This window comes from Sinocyclocheilus anshuiensis, unplaced genomic scaffold (genome assembly GCF_001515605.1).
Source record: "Sinocyclocheilus anshuiensis isolate Anshui unplaced genomic scaffold, SAMN03320099.WGS_v1.1 scaffold1382, whole genome shotgun sequence".
Taxonomy (NCBI): domain Eukaryota; kingdom Metazoa; phylum Chordata; class Actinopteri; order Cypriniformes; family Cyprinidae; genus Sinocyclocheilus; species Sinocyclocheilus anshuiensis.
Window position 1 is genome coordinate 576,033 of NW_015554207.1, and position 27,342 is coordinate 603,374.

The 27,342-nt window shown below is 39.4% G+C and overlaps 1 protein-coding gene across 1 annotated transcript in view; it reads left to right on the forward strand.

Annotated features, from left to right (window-relative positions):
• Positions 1–26,669, forward strand: part of LOC107671078 (voltage-gated potassium channel subunit beta-1-like) — a 99,802-nt gene extending 73,133 nt beyond the window's left edge. The window contains exons 8-14 of the mRNA XM_016463924.1: positions 3,474–3,560; positions 21,563–21,648; positions 23,757–23,877; positions 24,019–24,113; positions 24,268–24,388; positions 25,592–25,680; positions 25,760–26,669. Coding sequence (XP_016319410.1) covers positions 3,474–3,560; positions 21,563–21,648; positions 23,757–23,877; positions 24,019–24,113; positions 24,268–24,388; positions 25,592–25,680; positions 25,760–25,849 — 689 coding nt within the window. The 3' untranslated portion in view covers positions 25,850–26,669. The remainder of the gene's footprint in view (positions 1–3,473; positions 3,561–21,562; positions 21,649–23,756; positions 23,878–24,018; positions 24,114–24,267; positions 24,389–25,591; positions 25,681–25,759) is intronic.
• Positions 26,670–27,342: the final 673 nt, after the last annotated feature.

Genomic DNA, 27,342 nt, shown 5'->3' on the forward strand with positions numbered 1-27,342 from the left:
ATGAACCTCGCTACTGAGAAATGTCATGTAGCTTTTCAGCTGCGAAACTATTTTACTGATAAATTCGCGGTGCAGCGCTGACAATTTGGTACCGAACGACAAGACGTTTTTCGATACTCGATGTTATCGAGGCAATTCGGTCGGTGCCTAAAAAATATCGAACTCGATACCCAGCCCTAATCAGACCCCTCCAAGGTCTGCCGGTCTACACCCCAGAAGCAGCCAGACAATGTTGGATGGAGCAACGGGCCCACATGCCCAACAGCGAAACCTGTAACAACACAACTCAGGTAAGCTCAAGTCGGTGCCGCCACAAGAGCCAAGCGATGCTGCAAACATCAGATTTCTAGTGACGTTCGAGCAAAACAGAGGGCTAACAACCACCTGCTGCCCTCCTGCCATCATCACTAGGTCAGTCTGAACCAGTGAGAGTTCAACCCAGCTGTTCCAAAACGCAGGTACCACGGATAGCCTACTGGCAAACAACACCCAAAATAACCATCTTACCCAGACCAACTCACTTCAGGATGACAGGTGATACAGCCTTGACACCTTGCTACAGCATCCACCACGGCACCACAACCACTCCTGGAGGCAGCCAACAGCCAAAGAGCCACCACTTTACACCTCAGAAAGGCAGAACAGGCCTCTGGTTCCATGGCAACCAATGCTGATATCACTGGTTTTATTGCCTGTGAATCTTCTCAGACCTTAAAAGGCTCATGCACAGTTCCGCCGATGTTCTTGTTGTTCTTCTTCTGCTAAGAAGCGTGTTGGAGCCTGAGCCGGTGCGGGCGAGCCCGGTGGGCTCCAACACATAGCCAGTCAGTCTGCGGTTCGGTTAGATTCTGAGAAGATGAGGATGTGAGCTAGAACGCTTCTAAGGACACCCTAAGTTCATGCCAGGCCTCGTGCCTAGTCTTTCCATTCATCAAGATCCTCTGACTCAAAATGGTTCTTTCTCATCACCTAAATTCAGTATTTAAACTGTTATTAATAAAAGTCGTGGGGCAGCGGTAACAAGTTTCTTTGCTCCTGGATGTGTGAGCTGCGCAATATCTAATGTGTGTGTGTGTGTGTGTGTCAGTAAGCAGCGCGTTAATATAGAACGGTAATTAAAGGCTCTAATGCACACACCAGCACACCAGTATAGGTGTGTGTATTGTTCCCCTTTGAGCTGATTCGCTACAAAGATGTAGAGGAAACATTTAAAAGCATAAAGAAAATTAAAGGGGTCATATGATGCTATTTTAAAGATCATTATTTGCTAGGTTGAAATAACTGTCGTCCATAAAATGTGTTGCACAAATTCGAAAATCTGGGTTGTGCTGTTCTGTTGTAAATAAATCTTAACCAATGATTCCTAATTGCATCTACTTCCGGAAGGCCAAATAAAGTGCTTTTGCTTTCGCACTGAAACACACAGCTCTCCCTGACATGGCTGCATCAACACTACCGCTGTTCCTGAAACCATGCCTTCTTTCTTTGCGTTCACATTTGGGCGGCATTATGCTAATATTTCCACATAGTGACGTAGACATGTGGGGGCGTGTTAGAATGAGCCGTTTTAGGTAGGCGTGGTTGACTCTTAACTTTTATAAAGAATATCTCTTTGGATTTGAGACTTTAGTCTTTGCAACTTTACAGATCTTCTTTATGCACCAAGAGCTTGTAACACTCCAAAGAGAAAGGAAAACTTGAAATCGCATCATATGACCCCTTTACGTAAATAATGAGACCCTTTTATTTGTGGGTGAACTACTTGCTTGAAAAAGCTAGTTATGTTCTATTGCATACAGTAGATGCTATCAGTAGTGTCAGAGTTACATTTGGTGTGAAAGTACGGAAATAATTCACACCTCTGGCCTAGATATTCAGGGTTACAGAGAGGATGAATTATTGGTTGTGTGTGCTGTTCCGCACTGGCCCTTATTTTTCTTCCATGCCAGCAATTTTGGGGCCAGACACCTATTTTACAAACATAGAGCTCCGGATACACACTGCTCTCGCCCACCTGCAGCTCCCTGCATTTGGAGCATGTCTGTGAACACGCCGGCCGTATTATATTTATACCACTGGATTTGGTTCAATCATTGGTCTAGTCAGGCTGCAAAGCACACATACATATATACACACAGACAAGGGTGGATTGAGACTTTGGGACACATTTTTGACACATTTACCTTGAAAAATATATTTAACACCTTTTTAATGATAATGATTAAGATTTGTACATGTTTTCAAGGTGTGAGGAAAATGTTATTTTTGTCCACACCGTTTGACATTTTTAGAGTCATTTATAAATTTATATTTTTGTTGTAAACAAAACTGTACTGTACTGGACTGTACCTGAGTTCATTTCTAAGAGTACATTTTTAAGAATTTAAAATTAAAAACAATAAATGTTATTGTACAAAAAAAATCTTCAGAAAGATAAAATTAAAAAATTAACTTTGAACTTTATATTCATCAAACAAAACAGCACAACTGTTTTCAACATTGATAACAATTAATAAAATATCTTAAGCACCAATTAAGCATAATATAATGATTTCTGAAGGACAATAAAACTCGAGTAACAGCTGCTGAAAAAAAGCTTTGCAGGAAAAATGACATTATTACAAATATATTAAAAGAGAAAAAACTATTTTCAATTATAATATTTCACTATATTTTTACTGTTTTACTGTATTTTGATCAAATAAATTCAGCCTTGATGTGCATAAGAGACATTAAAAACCCAACAGACCCCAAACTTTTCAACGATAATGTGAATTCCTTTTTCTTGAATTGATCTAAGCAGTCACACATACACATCTAGAGAAAGAGGACATAAAGCAATAGTTCAGCTGTGCTGAAACAAACTGAATAAATCTACACTGGGATGTCATTAGAAAGATAGGATGTTGTCAGTTATACTGACATTGTTGTGCTACTTTGCACTATATAATCGCATATCTCTCTTTGGCTCACTGTGTCTCAAGCTGCTGACATCCACCATCATTTATTGACTGTAAAGTCTCAGCTGACCTCAAGATGCTGACCCTGTCAGAGTCAACCTCTAGAGGTGGACACAGAAGGGAATCCAGTCCCAAACTCTCTTCATTACACTTGACGATCAATCCAGCACTCTGCCGAATTAAAGACAGAGACACAAAGAATGAATGATCCCTGGGGCCCTGTACAGGAAGAACTTGATTACTACAGAGTCCACCAGACTACCGCAGCTGGGGGTCCCTCGTCTGCAGAGCTTGATTAAGTGGGGAAAGTTTGTCCTGATGTTATGAGGGCTTGAAATTCTTCATGTTATGAAAACTGTTGTCTCTCAGAGCATGTGAGTTTTTGTTAATTAGAACTAACATGTCCCTAATGAATAACTATATAAAAATGCTACAGATAAACAGATAACAGATTTCTTTTTTGAAAGCAAACAAATACCCAGACTGACTCGCAATATACATCTCATCTTTCAGGTCTTAAGGGCTCCTTGCAGAGGATGCAGCTGGAATATGTAGATGTGGTCTTCGCCAACCGGCCTGATAGTAACACACCGATGGAGGGTAAGTTTGGTCATTAAAATGAGGGTAGCCAGATCAAAAGTTTAAAAAATTGGGGGTTGGTAAGATTTTTTTTGGTAAGATGTTTTTGAAAGTAGTCTCTTATAGGGATGCACCGAAATTAAAATTCTTGGCCGAAGCCGAACAAAATGAAACACTGGGCCGAAGGCCAAATACCGAACATGGTTTTTCAAATTTTTTTCCCCATGCAGGCCTATTTTGGTATTTTTTCACCATTGCATAAATTAAATAGCCAAAATGTGCTTTTTACTGTTTTGTCTTGCTTTTCAAATAAAAAATAAATTACAAAACAACAATTTAAAAATATTTACTTAACACGGAACATTTTTTAAAGGTGACATATCATGAAAATCTGACTTTTCCAGGTTTCAAGTGCTATAATCAAGTGAAAAAGATTAACCCAGGAACTTTGTTTTGGTAAGCCTTTTTCTGCAAGCGTCTGAAAAAACGAACATGTCAGATTTCGCTCCCTTGGTGACGTGGCAAAGGGATCTCATTATAATATTACTGCCCCTTAATCTGTAAGTTTCCACCCACAGCGCCATCATTTTGATTTCGCAAGCGACAACGGGGTACCAGCTCTAATGCCATGGCGAAAGTTTGAGCAAAACATGCTAACTGTTCTGTCTTTGGCTGCACAGACGAGCACAGAACACTATTTAGAGTCCCAACCTCAGAGGAGACAAGAGAGCAGTGGATTTATTGATTTATTTACTTGTGCTGCCACACAGATCTAAAATAAACATGCAATTTATTTCCCAGAAGTTTACCTTCACAGACATAACCGACTGTTTTTGTAACTTGTGTGTGTATTTAACATAAACTTGTGTGTGAATGAGAACTTAGTTTAGTACTCACATGCTGTGACCGCAGCTTTCTGTCCGTGTGCTTCGGTGTGTGCACTCAGAAAACCATATATCAGAAGTTTAAACTCATATGGTTTAAAACGCATGCTTTCAGTGCGATAAACATGATAATCAGAACCATAACAGATGTTTTTAGCAGGTACGAGCTGTAAAGGCGCAGTTTTATTCTGGAAAAGAGGCCAGGGAGCAGCAGCTCATTTGCATTTAAAGAGACAGGCACTAAAAACAGCGTGTTTCTGCTTCCACTCAAAATAGGCATTTTCAAAATGATATTATAAATGATCTGTGGAGTATTTTGAGCGGAAACTTCACAGACACATTCTGGGGACACCAGAGACTTATATTACATATTGTAAAAAGGGGCATAATATGTCTCCTTTAACATTCTAGCAGACATTATACAAACAAAGCACAATTTTACTTAAAAATAAGTTAGTAAAATAATATTTTTGGGCCATTTTTGAGACTTGTATCAGGCATGTATTTTTTCACTGTACAAATAAAGGCAGTCTTGCTGAGCAGAAGATAATTCTTTTAAAACATTAGAATATATTACAGATCCCAATTTGAACACTATGTGTGAATGTTAAATGTATTAATAGAGCTGTTGTAGGGTAATTATTATTATCATTATTATTGTCTTACTTTTTTATTTTATTTTACAGAACAGTAAAATTGCAATACTATCATTTATGAATGTTGATGGAGTTGTTGCTTTTTCTCTGCTTTTATTTTGGCAGAACCTCGCAGGAAGATCTCAGTGCTTCTTTTTGTTGACAACAGCAGATTTATAAATTATTTTCATTACGAATTTGGGAAGATGTTTGTCGCACGTATCACATTGTCACATGCCTTTAAGAAAATTCACAGAAATGTTACTGAGCAACTGACGAGTAACACAGTTTCAGCACAGATATTTCTCGCGCTATGGACTTTGAACCCTGGCACCGCGAGCTCCTGCAGCGCTGCTAGAATACATGCAATTTGTGCAAGCATTAGAAAATATAACATTCTGCAGTTTATTTACTAATCGTTTGAGGCTATTTCACGATTTCAGTCATCATACAGTAGCCTAACCACCAGCAATCGCCACCTCTCTCTTCTCATCGGAGACATATGAAGCACTAAACAGACTCGCGCTGTCGTTGCTTCGTGCTTGTAATGATTTCTGCATCTTTCTCTGATAGTTTTAAATACTTTCACACTGCCGACATGTTTGCTGCATTAGTGCGTGCCTCTATTTGATCGCGTTAGTCATTGTTCGGTACATATTATTCGGCCGAACACCGAAAGAGATTTTTTTGCTATTTTCGGCCGAATAATTTAGGTTGCCGAACATTCGGTGCATCCCTAGTCTCTTATGCTCACCAGTGCTGCACTTATTTGATCACAACATCCAGTAAAACAGTATATTGTGAAATATTATTACAGTTTAAAATAAATGTTTTCTATTTTCAGTATATTTTAAAATGTAATTTGTATTCATGTGATGGCAAAGAAGTCTCCATTTCTCCATTTACATGATCCTTCAGAAATGCTTATAATTCTATACTGCTCAAGATTTTCGGTAACACTTTACTTGAAGGGGTGTGCATAAGACTGACATGACACCTTCATAATCATGACATGACACGTCATGAATATGAAGGAGGTTTTATGCATGTTTATGACAACTGTCATTAAGTGTCATTCGCTCAGTTATGTCATTTTTAATGCAAATATGACATTATTTGACCTAACCCTAACCTAACCCTACCCCTACCCTTACCGCTAACCATAGCCCATAACAAAGACATCTCAAACAATGTCATCTTTGCATTAAAAATTACATAACTGAGCGAATGACACTTAATGACAGTTGTCATAAACATGCATAAAAAAACCTTCATATTCATGACATGTGTCATGTCATGATTATGAAGGTGTCATGTCAGTCTTATGCACACCCCTTCAAGTAAAGTGTAACCAGATTTTTTTATATGTGACCCTGGACCACAAAAACAGTCTTAAGTTGCTTGGGTATATTTTTATCAATAGCCAAAAAACATTGTATGGGTCAAAATTTTAGATTTTTCTTTTATGTCCAAAATCATTAGGATATTAAATGTTCCATGAAAATATTTTGTAAATTTCCTACTGTAAATATATCAAAACGTAATTTTTAATTAGTAATATGCATTGCTAAGAACTTCATTTGGATTGAACTTTAAAGGCGATTTTCTCTGTATTTAGATTTTTTTGCACCCTATTCCAGATTTTCAAATAGTTGCATCTCGGCCAAATATTGTCCTATCCTAACAAACCATATGTCGAAAACAGTTGTGCTGCTTAATATGTATAAAATACAAATGCTTGATATGTATAATATATAAAAACAGAATACTTTGATGAATAGAAAGTGCAAAAACACCATTTATTTGAAATATAAATATTTTATTATTAATGTCTTCATTAGCTGGGTTTCCATCCAAAGTTGTGAATTTAACTTATGTGCAAAATTGTAATATCTCATAAAACATTTGCGAATAAGCACCGTTTCCATCCAACAAGTCCAAACAAACAAACAAACAAAAAACACTTGATAAACTGGCACTAAATATCACTAAGATAAGTAGGAGAAGCCACTGAATATAATAATTTTCATATATAATAAATTACTTGCGCCTCAGAACGTGCAAATGAAAGAAAATAATTGAGTCATTGCTTTTGAAGGTGCATGCCTGCTGTTTGGGAATGCAGTCAAGACAGTTCTGTGAGGCAATTGTACAGAAATACTTTGACGACAGACTTTGGTCGGGCATTTAAGAATGTTCATAACAACATTTAAGAAGCTGTGCAATGAGATCGGTCTACTGGCTAGTCAATTTATATGTCCCATCACGCAAAGTCACATGACTTTTTGATGCATATGGAGGAATTTATTCGGTAAATGCATTTCCATATCCCATTATTCACATTAACTCTTCACAATTTACAGCTAAATAAAGTAAAAAACCACCTAAAGCGAGCGTAAAAAAATGCAAATTAAGGGATTTTTTTTTTTTTCCATTTGGCGATTCCATCACTCGTTTCTGATGCAATACTTCAAAATGCACATAAGAAACGGGTGATGGAAACATGGCTAGTGTCATTTTTGATCAATTTAATGTATTCCTGCTGAATAAAAGTATTATTGAACAAAAAAATTTATAAATCTTACTGACCCCAAACTTTTGAACGGTAGTGCATGAAAAATGTTTGGGGTATATTTTTAAGACTTTATTAGACTTTGGTAGGTTTAGTCATTCATACAAGTTTCCTCTTGAAGGAATTTACTTGACCTTCAACAAAGCACTTTGGGACACTCTCTGGAAAATGCGGAGAAGTTAGCGATGACAATACTGCTTCAAAAGCCATATACAAAAAAATGAGTGTGTCAGACTAAAAGGGTTGGTGTCCTGCAGGCACATCCATCTAAGTTCTCTGAAAGATGTATTCGTGACGACAGGGCTACAATTAAGTGCAGTCCTCGGGGTGCCATCATGGTAAAAATTCTGAATAACCAGACTTCTTACATCTGCCCAAAGTACACAATGGCACAAAGGCTACCATGCTGCAGTTAAAAGCTCTGTGCTGCCCAAAGCTTCAAGTGCAGTTAGCCTGAAAATCGAATCTACTGTTTAATAATATGTTTTTGGTACAAACCACAGGATAGCAAAATCTCTTGAACACTATAAGCCGGGTACAACATGTGAGGTAGAGACAGAGAGAAACAACTTCACCGAAAGTGATTTGGAGAAAATGTGAGGATAGTTCATTAAAATTAGTATCTGCTACTGGTGCCATTTTTTAAATTGAGAGGTTTATTCTCAGAAGAGCAAAATAAGTGAAGAAAAATAAGTGAGCCAGCCTCTTTGACCTTCAGTACTCATGAAGAAATTACCAGCTGTTGCAACAACAGCTTCTCTCTTTCGTTTATCCATCCTATTAAGTCCAGACATATGCTTAAACACACGCAAAGAAGAGAGAAGAACAGATAGTAATAGAGGAAGACAGAGAATATGAAAGACAGAACAAGAGCGATCAGCTTCAAAATATTTTTTCTGCTGATCAATAACAAAGAGTAAAGCCAGAATAGATGCAAATACATTGCAAGTATCGTAGTCTATAGGCTACTTGATTTGCATTCTTGATTTACTGATGCGGCAACAACAGTTTAATTCGTTTTAACCTACATGCTCAACAAAATTGCTTTTAAACAGTTGCACTACAATAACAGTATTTGATCTAAAAGAGAAAACTGACCAAAGAATTGGAATAAACATGAATTTGCACTAACCCCCCTACAGTGCCTCTAGTGGCAGTGCTGAAGTACAACACATTCACCTGCAATGAGAACATGCTGTGTCTTATCAATTACATTGACCCTGCATTGCTAGAAGCATTTTAGTGGAGTAGATTGTAATAGTGGAGTAGATTATTTGTTTTTACATTTTGGATTTATTATTATTTGTTATGTGTTGAATTTAAGTTTTTAAAAAGATATTGCAGAGTGTGACATTATATCACGACCGGTGCATCGTCCGAAGAAATTTTGCATGCTCAAAGTGTAGTGTGACCACAACATTAACCATGGAGGAATTCAAGCCAGTTTATGCTTTTATAGCTTTTATAGATGCTAGGCTTTTTTAAATACCTTGCGTAAAATGTCCAATACTACCTGGCTGATATCACTGTAATAGGTGTCCTGAGAATTTGTAATGTATGTGTGGCAGCCCTAAACTCTAAGCAGCAAAAAAGTCACTCTTTAGCCAATCAGAGACACTCTCTGACTGTGAATCATTTTATGCAGGCTTGTTGATCCGAAATCATATACTGTATGAGTAAGTACTACCTGTAAATTTAATGAGGACTTCTTCTGTGACCGTTAAAAAAGTATGCTCTATTAGTATAAATGTGTATCGAATTAATGAAATACATAGATACAACACCAACACGTTGCCATTGTCATGTGACTTAAGCAGTATACTTCAGTTTTGACAGCCGAACTCATAGCCTTTCAGTTAGTATACTCCATTTGATAGCGTGCATGAACACATGTGCTCGACGCAAGTGCAATAAAAAGTTTTATCCTTGTTTTGTGTCTGGGTCTGAGTATGTTGTTGTTCCATCTCATCGGTTTCTTTTTTGACTGTGAAACTATGGGCCTGGGCACTATAAGTGCAAAAAACCCTTGTGCAAGCTAAACTTATGTTGTAGAAAAATCGGACTGCAGGCATACCATGCTGTTGATAAAAATGTGCATCACTCGCACTGTATGCAAACACAGAAGTATACTGTGGGCTTTACGCTGTCAGTTGCATCATTTCTCTGCCATTCGCAACTCCTCCACTGTGAATTTGTCATACTACTCTTTCCATATAGCTACTGTCTTTCAATATATGCATATTCGGATGCAGTGCAGGTTTGCTGATGTGTCTGTGGAGGATGGAGTTTGGAGTTAGCAAGTTATCATGGCTGAAATAGCTTACCTATAGCACCTTGTAAAGCCAAAAAGGAGATTTTCGAAAGATTTTCATATTCGCTCTTTTCGTGGACTCAATCAATATTCTCTTGTTAGAGGTGGATCAGCATGGCCCTCTGGTAACCCAGGTGAAAAAGACATAGTATTAAATGTATTAAAAATATACTTTTAGCTGTTAGCTTGGCATTGAAAATGGTCAACATGTGACCGAAACGTTTGCCTTGTTTTATTCAGTAAATTGCATATATTGTTCTCATCTCGCTTGTGATGCTTTGATGTTTGAATGTGCGGACTCTTTTCAAGCTCTTCATCTTTAAAAATATACTTGAAATTCAAGTAGTATGTTTATAATACATTTGTATTCCCAACATGCTTATTTGAAGTGCAATAACAATATTGTGGCGATGACACTGTTTATTCTCTGTTATAAATGTGTTTACTTGATTCACCTGCTGTTCGGGGGAGGTGTCCGGGAGGGAAAGAGTGAGGAGGGAGGGGCAAGCGCGGGCGCGGGGAGGGGAAAAAGAAAAGTGAGAGGGCCGTGAGCAGGGGCGGAAAAAACAGTTAGTCAAGCTCTTTTTGCAGTTAGTTGTTTTTTTTTTGGGAAGTTAAGACACCTCCTGATACCCGCGTTTTAGATTGTAACGTTCAGGAAATAAACCACAGCCCGTTGGGTACTTGCAAATTTGATCCTCGTCTCCTGTCTTTCTCCTGGGAAAGTGCAAAACGTCACACTGGTCTCAGAAGTGGGATCATTACCACAGCTTTCTGTTCATGATTCCCAGAAGACAATGGAGAATAAACCGGTAAGATCGCTCCAGTTATCCACTGAGAAGTTAGAGCAAAGCCAGGGAGAGCCCCGGTATGGGCGGGAGCGTCATCCCGAGGGAGAGCGAGCCATAATGGAGAGAGATGCGCTGATCAGCGCGCTAGCGCCCACTAACCCTTTTCTGCCGTTGTTGCTGAACGAATATGATCAAGAATGTTGTCTTAAAACGAGACAAAAGCCCCCCGCACCCTGTTTTAGTATGTCTCGTGCTTTTGGTGAACGTATTTGCATCGCGAGCACTCCGATCGTGGGAGGCCGCGATCCCACATGCGTCCTGCCTGTTGACACGGAACCGGAAGTCAGCGGAGATAATAACACCCGGTCTGGAACGCAGATCGCGGATGGAAACGCTGGTAAACAGCAGTGCTGTACATGGATTAATACGGATGAAACATTTTCTTTTTGTCCTGAAGATTCAAGCTACAGTTATAATCATCCACAAACAAGTAATATGCACATTAAAGAGGGACTGTATAACGAGCTGTACAGTCCAGTTGCCAGTCGCGCTAACCCATTGGGTTTATCAGAAAAGGGTAATAAACCTTATTCAATCGCCCCCTCTTACCACGCTCAGTGGCCAACCACATTGCCATATAACCCCCCCTACCAAATGTAGCATCTGGACCAATCAGACACACAATATATATTTTGTTAGCTATATTTAACCAATACACTGTAACACCCCTCAGTTAACAAGCCATATGAGGACCTATGGACCCTTCCCCCGAAATGCGTCTTAACACCTCAAAAAGACACCAGGCCCCCTTTTCACCATGGCAACCAACGCTGATATCACTGGTTTTATTGCCCAAAGGAATGCGGGTAGAGAAAATCAGTACATTTTCCATAGGAAGAGACACAATGTTATGAGGCATTCCGGAAGAAGTTTGAGCTGGTGGCCGAGGCTAATGGCTGCGACGAAACCGGGAGAGTGGGCCAGCTCGCAGCGGCTTTAGATGGCGATGCGCAACAGGTACTGCTAGATGTCCAAGGAAGTCAGGTGTATAGTGTTCATGCGCTGCACCAGGCTTTGTCTCGCCGCTTTGGGGACATGAAACCCCTAATGGCCTTACGGCAGCAGTTTCAGGACCGCACCCGTCAACCAAAAGAGCTCCTGGGTGTGTTTATGGCTGACCTGCGACACTTAGCCCATCACAGCTACCCGACATTCAGCGAAAACGTGAGGGAAGCGTTGGTTCTGGATGCGTTTGTATGGGGATTGACCCCAGATCGGTTACGGCAGCAAGTACGAATAGCTCAGCCATCAAACCTTGATGAAGCTCTTGACCTAGCTCAGGTTATAGAGGGGATATTTGATGAACGGCCCAGCGGAACGCTAAGCAGCAATAATGTTGGCCTACCCAGGGTTTTTGCTGCATACTCCGGAGAGCAGTCTCAGTCGCAAACGGTTAAGGCGAATGCGTTACAGAGGGAGCTTGTGGTTTGTTGGCGCTGTGGAAAAACAGGTCATTTGCACCGGGAATGTGCTACCCTGGATGTGGCTGTGGCCACGCCTCCGTCGGGAAATGGACAGGGGCCGGAGTAGAGGGAGGTGCTCTCGGCCCATCAGCCATTCCAGAACCTCCCAGTGGATCGTCTGTTGACTTGGTTAGTCCAGTAGCGTGTTGCCGAATAGAGACCAAAGTGGATGGACAACCGGTGCGTGCCTTGTTGGATACTGGTTCTACAGTCACCATTATTCATCTTAAATTTTTGACAAAAAGGGTCCTTCAGACCGCTCGACTTCCCCTGGTGACTGTCATGGGTGAGAAAGCAACGTTGATGGGCCGTTGTGAGGCAGAAATCTTGGTGAAGGGACACAGCACAGTGATGTGGGTCTGGGCCGCTGAGATTCCGGAATGTTGTCTCTTGGGTATCGACTTCCTACTCCAGGCAGCTGCGGTTTTGGACTTGAGGGCAGTGACCCTAACGCTAGCTGGGAAGTGTTCGGTGCCCATTCACTTTAATTCTATATGGCCGGGTCCTCAGTCATGCTACGTGGGCCTTCCAAATCCTAGCTTACAAGCCCAGGGAGTCCCAGGTCCAAGCTCTTCCACTTTGACACCAACATTACAGTCTGTAGAGACACCATTTTCAGGTTCTGTGGTCGGGCTTTCCACCGTTCCTCCATCTACTGTCTTTGATAGTTGGAACTGCAGTCAAGGTGGGGAGAGCCCAGTTTCAATACAAGCTGCAAAGTCTGTCTGGGAGAGGAGTAGTGAGGGTTTGGAGGAACTCCAGAAGCAGAAATTGTGGCGAGTGATGGAACGCCATTATAACATCTTTGCCGCCTCAGCCAGTGATGTCGGGCAGACGAAGTTGGTACAGCATTGTATAAACACTGGGGATGCACCACCCATCCGGCAACGTGCACGACGGTTACCTCCCATAAGGCAGTCGGCTGCAGATCACTGCCTAGAAGAGATGAAGGCTTCAGGAATTATAGAACCATCGGAAAGCCCGTGGGCCTCACCAGCAAAGAAATCACAGCGGTTCCAGTGGGGGCAAGAACAGCAGCAGGTTTTTGAAAGCCTGAAGGAGGCTTTGTGTCATGCACCAGTCTTGGCCGACCCAGACCCTAGATTACCCTTCATCCTGGACACAGACGCCAGCAACGTAGGTCTGGGTGCAGTTCTCTCCCAGGAGGGGGAAAAGGGAGAGAGGGTCATTGCCTACTACAGTTGGTCCTTCAACAGGGCAGAACGTAATTACTGTGTGACCCGACGTGAACTTTTAGCCGTGGTGGAGGCAGTCAGCCATTTCAGGCATCACCTCTGCAGTCTTCACTTTGTGATCCGAACAGATCATGCTTCTCTACGTTGGCTGTTGTCTTTCCGGGAGCCAGAGGGACAGGTGGCACGGTGGATAGAACGCCTGCAGGAGTTTCAATTCACCATTCAGCATCGCAAGGGCGAGAGTCACCAGAATGCGGACAGGTTGTCAAGGCGCACCTGTATGGCATCCTGCCCACGATGTGAACGACTGGCTGGATATGTGATGCAGGGACCGGCTGACAAGACCCCAGAGATGTGGATGGAGGCGTCTTGTTGTGCAGTGCTGCCTGATTCAAATGTAGCATGGTCCATTGAACACCGTAAGGACCCCGAGCTCCAGGTAGTCATCGACTGGGTGGAAGCTGGAAGGAGGCCTACGTGGGAAGAGGTCATGGCTTTTGGATCAGTGGTGAGGGGGCTGTGGTCTATGCGGGATGGCCTGGCATTGATTTCGGGAGTGTTACAGAGAGGATTCGTGGAACCTGTGACAGGCGTAACCAAGTTGCAGACGGTAGTGCCGAAGTCCTGTCACCGCCTGGTCCTGGAAGCAATGCATGGACAGCCGGGGGTAGGACATTTTGGGGTAAACAAAACATTAAAAAGAGTTCAGCAAGAGTTCTATTGGCACACCTGCCGTAGGGATGTGGAGTCCTACTGCCGTCGGTGTGATGCCTGCACTGCTAAAAAAGGGCCAACGGGCCAGTCCCATGCCCCGCTACAACAACGCTCGGTAGGCTGTCCCATGGATCGCGTGGATGTACTAGGACCGTTTCCACAGACCCCTCGAGGAAATCGGTTTGTGGTGGTGGCCATGGACTACTTTACAAAATGGCCAGAGGCCTATGCTGTTCCTAATCAGGAGGCAGGGACAGTGGCGGATATCCTGCTGGAAGGTATGTTTGCTCGCTTTGGGGTTCCCACTGAGGTGCATAAGGATCAGGGGAGGAACTTTGAGTCACATGTGTTCTCCGAGTTCTGCCGGCAGTTGGGCATCCGGAAGACATGGACAACTCCCCTACACCCCCAGAGTGATGGGTTAGTAGAGAGGTACAATCGAACACTGGCCACCCAGCTGGCCCTGTGTGTGAGTCAGGATCAAAAAGACTGGGATCGTCAGTTGCCAATGGTCCTGCTTGCAATTCGGAGTGCGGTGCAGGAGACCACTGGTTGTACGCCAGCTCTCCTCATGCTGGGCAGAGAACTGCGAACCCCATCTTCCCTGTTGATGGGTCAACCTCCAGATGCACCGAGAGCCCTGGCCGGACTGGAGTATGCCCATCAGCAACAGGACCGGCTGCAGTCAGCCCATGAGTTTGCTCGTCGTCAGGCTTTGCAGGCAGGTGTTCGGCAAAAACAGGCATATGACCATTATTGTACGGGACGCGATTTTAATGCTGGAGAATTGGTATGGGTCTATAGTCCGAAGAGGCAGAAGGGACGTTCACCTAAACTGGATTGTGCCTGGGTAGGACCCTGTTACGTAGTTTAAATATATTTATTTTTCACCTGGGAATGTATGTACCATTTAGAGCTGTTCTGTTTTGTAGCATTCAGGGCTTAGTAATATTTCAAAGCTCTGCGCTGGATGCCAAGGTCACCCTGACTCAGCCATTTGTTCCAGACCTCTCTACTTTAACAAGCTTTTCAGCTTTGACTCCATCACTACTTACTCAGACTCATGAAATCCAACACAGTTCCTGCCAACCGGCAATCCTTGATTGATTTTTAAGTGCTACTTCCCTATAGTGTTTTTACATTTTCCCCAAACAAAAGATGTAAAAACGATTATTTGTTACAAACACAAGGTCAATGACAACCTTACCAGTTCACTTCACCCATTGAGTCTGCCTATTAAAACCTAAATTGAGTCCATTTGCTGAAAGAATATTAAATGAGTGTTCATTCAGTGCCTTGTTAGAAATCCTACAAAATCACTTTATGATGTCTGTCATCTGAAATATGTTTTAATATATAACTGTAAGAAGCTATAGAACTTGAAATGACCATAATGCAGTTCCTTACAGGGGTGCAAAATGAATCTGCTCCTGGCCTGATTGTAAAGCAAAATGTGATTGGCTATAGCAAGAACATGCTACGATTGGTCAGTGAGATGTGGCTGTTATCTGATTGGCTTGAGTAGACACTGAGTCCACGCATTTCTGGGTTTGTCAGCATTTTGACGCCAGAAATGTTTCAAAATCCACAAATGCGTGCAGCGATCCACAAATGTACAGAAAGCCATTCACAAATGTACGGGGAACGATCCACAAATACATGCAGCGATCTACAAATGCACAGGACCTGATTCACAAAGGAATGCCAGGCAAAGTTGTCAGATATTTGTGAATGTGTTTTTTATTCTCATTTTATTTATTTGTGAATTTAATTCATGTTTGTGAAACTCTAAGATTTTTTTTTTTGGATCTCATTCTGTTTATTTGTCAATATATGTTATATTTTTTGTTAATCTCTTTACATTTATTTGTGGATTATAATATATTTATTTGGAATTAGGCAACAATTCTATCTCCATACTCTAGCTACATTTTTGATAAACTCCAAAAATGTACATGCAATTCACTGCAGTTTCCAGCTTAAATTAACTCTGGTGTTTTATTCCTTTAAACACAAATTATTATTACAGGGGAACATTAACAAAAATATATTTTCACCATAGGCATAGCTTGACGTTTGAGTTTGGGGGGCGCCAAACCAAACCGGTGGATTTGGTCAGACGTACTTTTAAACACATTTTAGTTTTGCTATATTAAATCTATATATTCACATTCACATAGAGCAGTGGCAAGTGCGTGAGGTTGTCATGGTAACCACATTCATTGCCCACGAATTACAGCTGCGCTTCTATTTTGCCACATTAAACTTAGCAATAAACACGTTTAAAATGCACAATAAACATATCTGTCAAAACGATCTCAAAGGAGGCTTTTATTAAGCAAATCAAGGAGTGAATTACTCATCCACTGTTTTTAAAACAGACATTTGTTGGGCTTGATTCAAGTTAATGCACAATGAGGCGCACACTTTTTATTTAGTCTTACTGAATAGACGATAAACCGTTTATATTCTAAAATCTATTTAAAGGTTGTGTTCTGTGAAAATTAAATAACATTTGGATGTAAATGGTCAGCATAAAAGTAGTGTGCGGCTAAACCGGCTGCGTCCTGTGGATCACCTTTATCTGATTGTCCGAGTCCGGAATCATTAAGCACGGCATTAATATCTTCATCTGAGTTTTTCGTTGTCTCCAGATTTCTCTGCAGTTCGTATATGTTGTTAAAAATGCGGAACATCATTTTATTCCACACAACAGGCAAGCATTACCGTTAAGTCTATTATTCACCAAAATGCAGATTCGTCACATGACAATTCTTACGCAAATGAGATTGAGGGAGACGTTAAGTTTGTTTTGATTTATTAATTTACTTACAATAACAATTTAAAATGTATAAACTTTTACATATTCACTTTTACATGTATTATTAACTGCATTATATACGTTTTCACTTCATAGAAAAAACTTTATAAATAAATATTTAGTCAAATTCTTAAATCGCTATGGAGGAGCCAGGCCCCCCTGGCCCCTCCACAAGCTACGCCCATGATTTTCACACAGTTCCTTGCATAATACTATGCTATGACCTCAACACTTCAACTAACATTTTCAACTGACAATTGCATCATATAACCAGTTCCTTTTCTGACATAGTAAACTTGCTCGGTAGCTCACCTGGTACAGCACTGAACTTGTGAAACATGAGTCATAACACTCAATAGAAGAGCTCAAAGGCTTAAAGAAGCAAGCTAAAATGGCATGGTTGCTGTAACAAATCTCCCGTTTGCTTTTGTTAACATTATACTGTATGTTAAGTTTAAGTAGGGTTTAGTGAAGGTGGTATGTTGTTTTCAAATCTGATAAAGCATTAACGTTTTCCTCTCACTCACCACACATTCTATTTTGAAAGTGCCACGAAAATTGCAAGCCTAGACTCCTTAATCATTTCTGGTTCTTATCTTTAAACATGGGACAGATGTGGATGCCTCTCTCTCTTGCTGTCTGTCTCATAGGCATGGGCAGGCAGATCACTATGCAGTGCTTTTCTGCTGCATTGATGCGAAAAGTGTCCAGAGTTTAGCTCTTCTCACTGTGTGCAGTGCATATTAAAGTTCCTCAGTGGCTCTGCAGTCCCCTGACTCTATCGGCCCTGCTTTCTCACTTTTTGTTTCTTACCTGATTACAATTTCATCAGCAGGGTAAAGGCTGAAGGGAATATAAAGTTACACTGTACTTTATCATTCCTTTTTGTTCCTCATGAGTGCACTTAATTGTGCAAACCACACAAAAGTACGTCAAGCTGAACATAATCCACCCAAACTGAGACACACAGTGAATGAAACTATATTGTACAACACCAGATTAAGTCACCACCTGAAGTCTGAGATAGCACACACAGAAAAAAAAATCAGTAGAAGGTACTGGAAATTTTCTGCATGAATGCATACTTCAAAATATGGGAAAACACCAATACTGAAAATTCCTTCATATTAACACAGTATATATATACAGTATCTCACAGAAGTGAGTACACCCCTCACGTTTTTGTAAATATTTTATTATATCTTTTCATGTGACAACACTGAAGAAATGACACTTTGCTACAATGTAAAGTAGTGAGTGTACAGCTACTCCTCCATGACGACATCACGGAGCTGGTGGATGTTAGAGACTTTGAGATACTCAATAGGGTTTAGGTCTGGAGACACGCTTGGCCAATCCATCACCTTTACCCTCAGCTTCTTTAGCAAGGCAGTGGTCGTCTTGGAGGCGTGTTTGGGGTCGTTATCATGTTGGAATACTGCCCTGCGGCCCAGTCTCCGAAGGGAGGGGATCATGCTCTGCTTCAGTATGTCACAGTACATGTTGGCACATATATATAAATGATACTGGCTTGGCTCTGACCATTGGCCTGTTGTGTTTGACAGTGAGTTTTCTTGTTGCAGCTCTGTATACCAGCCATCTACTTTTCTTGCCCGCCCCTTAAACTCATCTACTGCTATGCTTTTTAAAGATTTGTTTTTAGCTTCGGCAGCTGGAAGTACAAATTTGGCATCACAAGGCATGGATGTTGAGGATATGGTCATTAATTTTAATGCTTCTTGTATTGAAGTATTAAATGCAGTTGCTCCTCTCAAAGTTAAGAAAACCAAAAGAAAAAAGCAGCCCTGGCTAAATGATGACATTAAAGTTTTAAGTAAAAAATGTAGAAGGGCAGAAAGAATATGGAAACAGGACAAACTGCAAATTTCTTATCAAATTTTGCAAGCTAGTCTGTCTCATTATCAGGAAGCTGTTTCTTTATCAAGGGCTAACTACACTGTGTGCAGAATTATTAGGCAAGTTGTATTTTTGAGGATTAATTTAGTTATTGTACAACTACAGTGCTTTTGGTCAATCCAAAATGTTAACAAACCCTCAAACCTTAACATTTAAGTAGTAAAAGTGAAGTTTTGGCGTTCTTAAGAGAATATCTACATGTACACCATTATTAGGCAACTATTAGTGTGCAGAATTATTATGCAACTAAATGAATCCGCTTTCGCGCTTTGGCTGGCGCGGAGCCGCGCTGAACGCTTGTCATATTATCACAAATATTAATTGTTTTCAACCAATACACATAAGTACTAGCAAAACCATACATTTACAGTTTGTAAAATGCACGCTGATGTTTATGGAAACGGCAATAATCATCCTAAAAAATATAATCTGACGACATGTTTTTATTGATATCATATACAGATTGTGTAGGTAACTATAAAGTTTACTCTGCTCTTCTCCCAGTTTACCGGAGACCTACTTTAACATGTTTCGGTAGGAGAGGATGAATTTGCGTGTTGTCTCTGTATGGCAGCACTGTTCCATCCTGTTTAAAACATGCTGTGGTTCACCCCCTGCTAAAAAAAACAAACCTAGATTCTTCTGAACTTCATAACTATAGACCCATTTCTAAGTTGCCCATTTTGCTGAAAGTTCTAGAAAAAGTGGTTTTAAACCAACTTACACCGTATTTAATCACAAACAGCATCTTAGATCCTTTTCAGTCTGCTTTTAAGGCTAAGCACAGTACTGAGTCTGCCCTATTAAGAGTGACAAATTACATCTTGTTATCGGTGGACTCTGGAAACTGCGCAGTTCTTATTCTGTTAGATTTAAGCGCAGCCTTCGACACTGTGGATCATTGCATTCTGTTAAAAAGATTAAATCACAAGGTTGGCATCCGTGATGCTGCCTTAGATTGGTTTGAGTCTTATCTTTCAAATAGGAGTATATCCGTAGAAATTGGAGAATTTTCATCATCCCCAGTGCAAATCACCTGTGGGGTGCCACAGGGTTCGATTCTGGGTCCAGTTTTGTTTTCTCTTTACATGCTCCCATTACGCTCTATCTTTGAGAATCATAATATCTCCTATCACATCTATGCAGATGATACCCAGCTATATTTACCATTAGACTCTGGTAGTGATTCTGTTTCTTCCCTGCTAGCATGTTTAAAGGATATTAAAGAATGGATGGATGAAAATTTTCTTGATGAAAATAAGACAGAGGTTATTCTGTTTGGCTCTAAACCGCAGATTGACAAATACAGTGATTTCTTGGGGCATCTTCAGTTAAAAAAACACTCCCATTTTAGAAATTTGGGTGTCATTTTTGATTCAGATCTGAAGTTTGACAAACAAATAAATTTGGTGGTCAGGGCCAGCTTTTTCCAGCTAAAGTGACTTCGAAAGTTAAAGCACCTACTTACTTTTAGGGATTTGGAGACCGTTATTCACGCTTTTATTTCCTCAAGGCTTGATTACTGCAATGCCTTGTATGCTGGAATCAATCAGTCATCACTCGCATGACTACAGATTGTCCAAAATGCTGCAGCACGTTTCCTGACTGGGACAAAAAAGAGGGAACATATTTCACCTGTCCAAGCCTCTCTCCATTGGCTACCTGTGAGACAAAGAATTGATTTTAAGGTTTTAACTTACGTGTTCAAAGCTCTACATGGACTTGCCCCTATTTATATATCAGAACTTTTAAGTTTTTATTCTCCTCAGAGATCACTCAGATCTTCAGTCCAGTTGTTTTTAAATGTCCCGAAATCTCGTTTGAAAACCAAAGGAGACAGGTCTTTTTCAGTCTATGCTCCTAAACTTTGGAACACACTACCCTTAACGATTAGAGCTTCTCCTACATTAAGCGTTTTCAAAGCATCAATTAAAACCTATCTTTTTTCACAGGCTTACTCATAACTTAGTTCATTTGTATGTACCTCTTAAATGCTAGGGGTTGCAGTTTTTGTGATGTACCAGTTTTTATGGACTTTAAATGTAACAACAATATTCTAGTTAGTTGACATGCAGTTGCAAAGTTACTTATAATTAGTAGAATGTCTAAAGTGGACTTTCAAAATAAAGTGTAACTAAAACCTACTTTAATTGAATTTCTACAGAGTTTTGTATGTAATGTATTTATACATATATATATATATATATTTGTTATTACATATTTGTAATGATAAAGCAGTTTACTACATTTAAAATATATACATTTTAAAGGTAATATTGAATAACAACACACTACAGTTAAAATTATAATCAAGTATTTAATATGTGATTTAGTATGTTAGTCAACATCAAAATAAGTACTTCTTTAAAGCATGAGAAAAGATTATTAAAACAATGAATAAAAATGTACTGTAAAATAAATATTTTAATTTGACTCTGTTACAAAGTGTTTAAAAGTGTGTTACGAAACACAGTCATGAAAGTGTACACAGACATGAAAGTGCAATTAAGTGGTCTTTTATTTCATTAAAATTATATTTTCTGCAAATATTTTTTTATAAATACTTTTAAGATTTGAAGTACACTACAGGTGCACAATAAAATTATATTTGCTTCTTTTTTACAAGTGTAATAACATAATTTGTAAATCTTCTCTGCAGAAATTGTCAGAGCCATGACCTACGTGATAAACCAAGGCATGTCCATGTACTGGGGGACCTCACGATGGACAGCTATGGAAATAATGGTAAGTAACATTTTTCTAAACAACATTTGTCATGCAAAACTTTTAACATGTCACCCTGCAGGGCACAGCAATTCAAGAGAATTCAAGTGAATCACTTACATGAGATGAGAGTATTACTGATCACTGATGATTGAATCTATAGGACTGAATTCAGGAGAAAACAGTGTTTGCAGAGATAACAAAATACCCTCTTGTATCTCAGCTCCTCGATAGTGTATATTGGCCACCTCACATATTTTTAGCCCTTTGACTGAAGTCAGTGTTTTGCAGTACTGTATGTTGCTGTAATTGCAGTGTAGCACAAAGCAAGTTGGATAGCATACCCAAACTGATATGTTGTAATTAAGCACTGACATTATTAATTCATGGGCGATAAATGGAGGCTTGATCAGGGTTTTTACAGAGAGGACACACACTGATGAGCTGTAATTTGTGTGACTGTAAAAATACCATGTTCTGGTGTCACCTCAGATCTATCCCACAGAAACATACCCCCTCAAATAGGACATGTGTTCACAGTCTGTAATGAGCTCTGTACATGCATATGCAAACAAGGAGTCGATGGGTTTGTCAGCAATCATATGATATACTATAGACTGTATAGGGGAAACCAGGACTAGCTGTCACTTTTATTACAGTCAGTATTTCTCAGGGTGCACATACCTAAAGACCTGACTACAGAAAAGCTATTGAACAGTTCCACCTGTATTACATAGAAAAAAAAATAAATAAATAAAAAAATAAAATTAAATTACACCATTCCAAAACATATAATTCCTATACAATCCTAGTAATACACCAACATTACGTTACCCATCACATTACTATTATATTATTCAAAAATTTGTTTAGTAATGTTTTTTTAATAATTCATACTTTTATTTAGCAAGGATGCATTAAATTGCTCAAAAGTGGCAGTAAAGACATTTATAATATTAGAAAAAAATTCTGTTTCAAGTAATTGCTGTACTGAATTTTCCGTTCATCAAAGAATAATGAAAAAAATGGATCACAGTCTCCACAAAAATATTAAACATCACAGTTGTTTTCAACAATGTCAGTATATTAAAATGATTTCTGAAGGATCTGAAAGAAATTCAGCTTTGCCATCACAGTTATAGTTGCTATCACAGTTATTGTTATTATGTTGGCTTGAGAAAGCCAACTTGCTGAAATGCTAGTTAAGCTGCTGCTTCTTCTGAGACTAAATTAGGACTGTATCTCCTCCAAGAGTTTTCAAGCTACATCCACCAAACTCAGGTCAGACCTTCAGACTGGTCTGACTTGGTGTGCTATATCTTTTCTAACTGATCTGACTAACGATTTTCGTTAAACGTTTTCGTAAAATTTTTCGTTAAACTACGAAAAGTCCCATAGACTTTCAATTAGGGGGTCAAAACTTTTGTACAGTAAGACTTATAGAATGTTAAGATGTCTATCACTAGCAAAGCTTAATGACTATCCTAGTAAAACTTGCTAAATCGTGCTAAAACATGCTAGCAACATGCTAATCATGCTAAAAACATGCTAGCAACATGCTAATCATGCTCAAACATGCTAGCAACATGTTAGCAACGTGCTAAATCATGCTAGCAACATGCTATCAACGTCTGTCTAATCTATCTAAACTTTCAAACTTCAAGCTTTTACAACTGCTTCAAACTTTCAGGCTAGGCTTTCTCAAGCCAACTTCAAAGTTTTTTTTGATCATATAAATGCAGCTTTGGTGAGCATGAGACTTGTCGTCGACCAAAATATTTGAACAGTACTGTTTATGAGAACACATTTTAACCTTTCAGTCTTGCCTGAATGTGGTCTTATTGTTCCCTTTCTACCTATCAGTGATAATAAAAATGTGAAATTTTAGATTGAAGGATAGTGATAAGTATTTGAAACTGACATAAGCTCACGCTGAGAAAACAAGCATTTCTGTAAATATTTTAAACTAAACCAGCAAGTATAATATCTGCAATACCTGCTAATCTGATGGTCCAGAAAGAAAGAATGTGTAGATAATATGTTGAAATTCTAGATATTACAAATATATTGTACACACTGTATATATTTTGATATGAAAGTGTAATGTAATTTTTATCCTCTCTTTCTAGGAAGCATATTCTGTAGCGAGGCAGTTTAACCTGATTCCTCCAGTGTGTGAGCAAGCTGAGTATCATCTCTTCCAGAGGGAGAAGGTCGAGGTGCAGCTGCCTGAGCTCTACCATAAGATAGGCAAGTGTCAATCAATCAGCATTTACTCACTCAATCTCAGTGAATATGATACTGTCAAATTTAGAGAATTCATCAGTGAGAGCATGCAGCAGCTGCTCATCTTGGTCATAAATATTACCTTGATTCTGTGGGGGACTGTAGGTGTGGGCGCCATGACATGGTCACCTTTGGCATGTGGGATCATCACTGGAAAGTATGAAAATGGTATCCCAGAATCCTCCAGGGCAGCTATGAAGGTACCCAGAGTTAAAGGCAAACTTAATTATAAATTGCTAGAATTTTCTAGAAACCTACTGCTGCATATACATGATGACAAATCAAATATTTATTTTCTGTGCTTCTTCCTACCTGACTCAACTCATCTACTTCTCTTGTCTTTTTGTCTTGAAGTCATACCAGTGGCTGAAAGACAAGATAGTCAGTGAGGATGGACGAAAGCAGCAGGCAAAGCTAAAAGAACTCAGTCATATTGCTGAGAAGCTGGGCTGCACTTTGCCTCAGCTCGCCGTAGGTAAGACTTCTCCCATCAACACTTGTGGAGCTGCCAGTTCATGTAGACTTTTGAGCAGAGCAGAGCTCATGCAGGTTTTGGTTCTTGTTCTTAAAGCAGCAATATGTAACTTTTTCTGTGTTCAAAATTTGCAAAATGTATAGAATGAGCGAGTACATCATGAATTCATCTTCCAAACCGCGTTTTTGTCTTATTCCGTAATCACTACGGTACACTTATAATAAGTACTTATATTTGGACTATTGTAGCCTGGTTGGGTCCGTCACCGTTGCGGAGTAACACATACCTGCGTGAATTGCCATAGACATAAACTTAGAGAAGTAGCTCCGGTTGGAATGTTCTTCCGCGGGATGTGTGCAGTTCTGTTTATTAACCGCTAGAGCGCCAAAAGTTACATAGTGCTGCTTTAAATTATTGCTGAGAGGTGTTGTAAAACATTTGCTGCACTGACACAACCAAGGTTTAACAAATCAATTTGTTTTAAATGTTAGCGTTCCTTGTGAGCATTTTTGGTGGCAGTGGGTAAAACATGTTTATTCCATGCTTTTTAAGAGCCCTCAAAAACAGTCACTGGTAAAATCTCCTATAGTTTGGGGTCAGTAATGAATTGTTTCCACAAAAATATTAAGCATCACAAGTGCTTTCAACATGAAGAAAAACAATAAATATTTATTGAGCACCAAATCAGGATATTAGAATTATTTCAGAAGGATCATGTGACACTGAAGACTGTAATGGCTGCTGAAAATGCAGCTTTTTCATCACAGAATAAATTACATTTTAAAATATATATAAAAAAGTTATTTTAAATTGTAATAATATTTCCCAATATTATTGTTTTACTGTATTTTCGATCAAGTATACAACATTGGTGAGCATAATAGACAAAAACATTAAAAAATCTTACCAACTCACACTTTTAAACAGTTGTGTTTATATAATAATCAGAATTCATGAGAAGTGCTTTTGAATTCCTCAAAGTCAAAAATACAAAAAAGCGTGCACATCCCAAAAAAAAACCTAAGGCTCAGGTGCAGGACAAAAATAAGATAAATGCAAACAAAACAAAAAATGTCCGCACTGATCATGCTGGCCAACCAAACACAACTTACTTTTAGTTCTATTTTGCCACCTAATGTCCAAAAATTGTCATCTGCTGAGAAGATTGTTTTAAAGACTTCTTTTGTCACTTTTTCTCTCCAGCCTGGTGTCTGCGGAATGAGGGAGTGAGCTCTGTACTATTAGGAACTTCAAATGCAGAGCAGCTAACTGAAAACCTGGGAGCCATACAGGTGAGGAAATGAATCTCTTGACTTTCTATGCATCAATTCATTTTCCAGAAGTTCCCTGACTGATTTTTTGCACATTCAGTTTCTTCCAAAGATGACATCCCACGTGGTCTCAGACATTGATCATATACTTGGGAACAGGCCATACAGTAAGATGGACTATCGGTCCTAGGGGCTCTGGACACAGGCTCAGGGTGAAGAGAGATATGTATGTAGCAGTGTTCATGCCCCAGTGGTTCCTGCTCTGAATCTGTTTTCATCATCGGTCTGACTTCTCTCTGAAGCCTTAGAGTGCCGTCCTCCATAACCTGCACCTGCATCCCCTCTGTTTCTGCTAGTGTGCCTTTGCACCCAAACACAACTGCAAGAATCCCCTCGATTGGTGTCCAGGTGTCACCTTGTAATGGCACCTTGCAGGAGAGCTTCACTCACAAATGTGATCTATGAACCTTATAAACACCCATGCTTGGCCTCTGCTCTGAAAACCATCAGCCACCATGATGTCTGGCTGTATTAGTACACAGAGTGGAGGAACAGATCATGTCGCCCTCTTGTGTTCAAACGAAGCAACTGCAAACCTGTTTCACAGACTGTAGAATACAGACGCAGTGGAACAATGTGCATTCACAAAGATTCAAGCTGTTTTGCCTGTGCAAGAATGCCTGTATTGATATTGTTTGAGGGATATTTTAAAGAGATTATGCGTGTTTGCTTTATAATGTGAGCCACAGGTACATGTGGTAGAAAAATAAATAAATGCACACATCTAAACTATAGGAAATTACTTGAACGAGGGTAGCATAAAACTATGAATACATGCTTACTGAACATGCAACTGTATTATAAACCGACCTCAATACGCACTGCAGTATAAATACAGTATTAGAGTTGATCTGACATGCATAGAGTATATTATGCCAGCACCCTAATGCATTTGTGGTAATGTTTGATTATAAATGAGCGACTTGGTTTTTCTTTTAGTAACAGTATGGAAGATATTCAGAGGAAAACAACAAACAAAAGAGATAACCTTGTGAAAAAGAAGTGTGCTTAATTGTATTGAATGTGCACCTTTAGTATACTTCAAATTTGCAAAGTATATTTTTAAAAAACTGTACTTCTAGATAACATAATATTAATGAAGGCCACGCAAGTGACCATGTTTCTTAATACACTTAATAGGACTTTTAAGAAGTCAAATGAAAATATTTACCTTAAGGTACATTTTAAATAATTTTGTTGTAATACTATTTTGTTGTGCTTTAAAGATGTACAATTATTTTGATGTGTTGAGTAACATATTAAAGCACATGTAAAATACTTGATTATAATTTTAACTGTAGTGTGTTGTTTGTAGTGTGTAGTTTGTTATTCCATTCAAAGTTACAATATTTTAAATGTACTGTATTGCAGCATCGTCATTACAAATGTGTAATTACATGTATATTTAAATACATTATATATAGGTTTCAATAGAAATTACATGAAAGTACATTTTAGTTTACCATAAATGCTTGCCAGTACATTTGGCAGTACACCACATTTCAAAGACAAAAGAATAATGATAAAATTACAAATAAAGTTGTACTAAAGTCCTGTTTAAGTGGATCAAGAAACTCTAAAGTTTAGCTGACTGCATTTAATATCAATTTAAACTATAATACA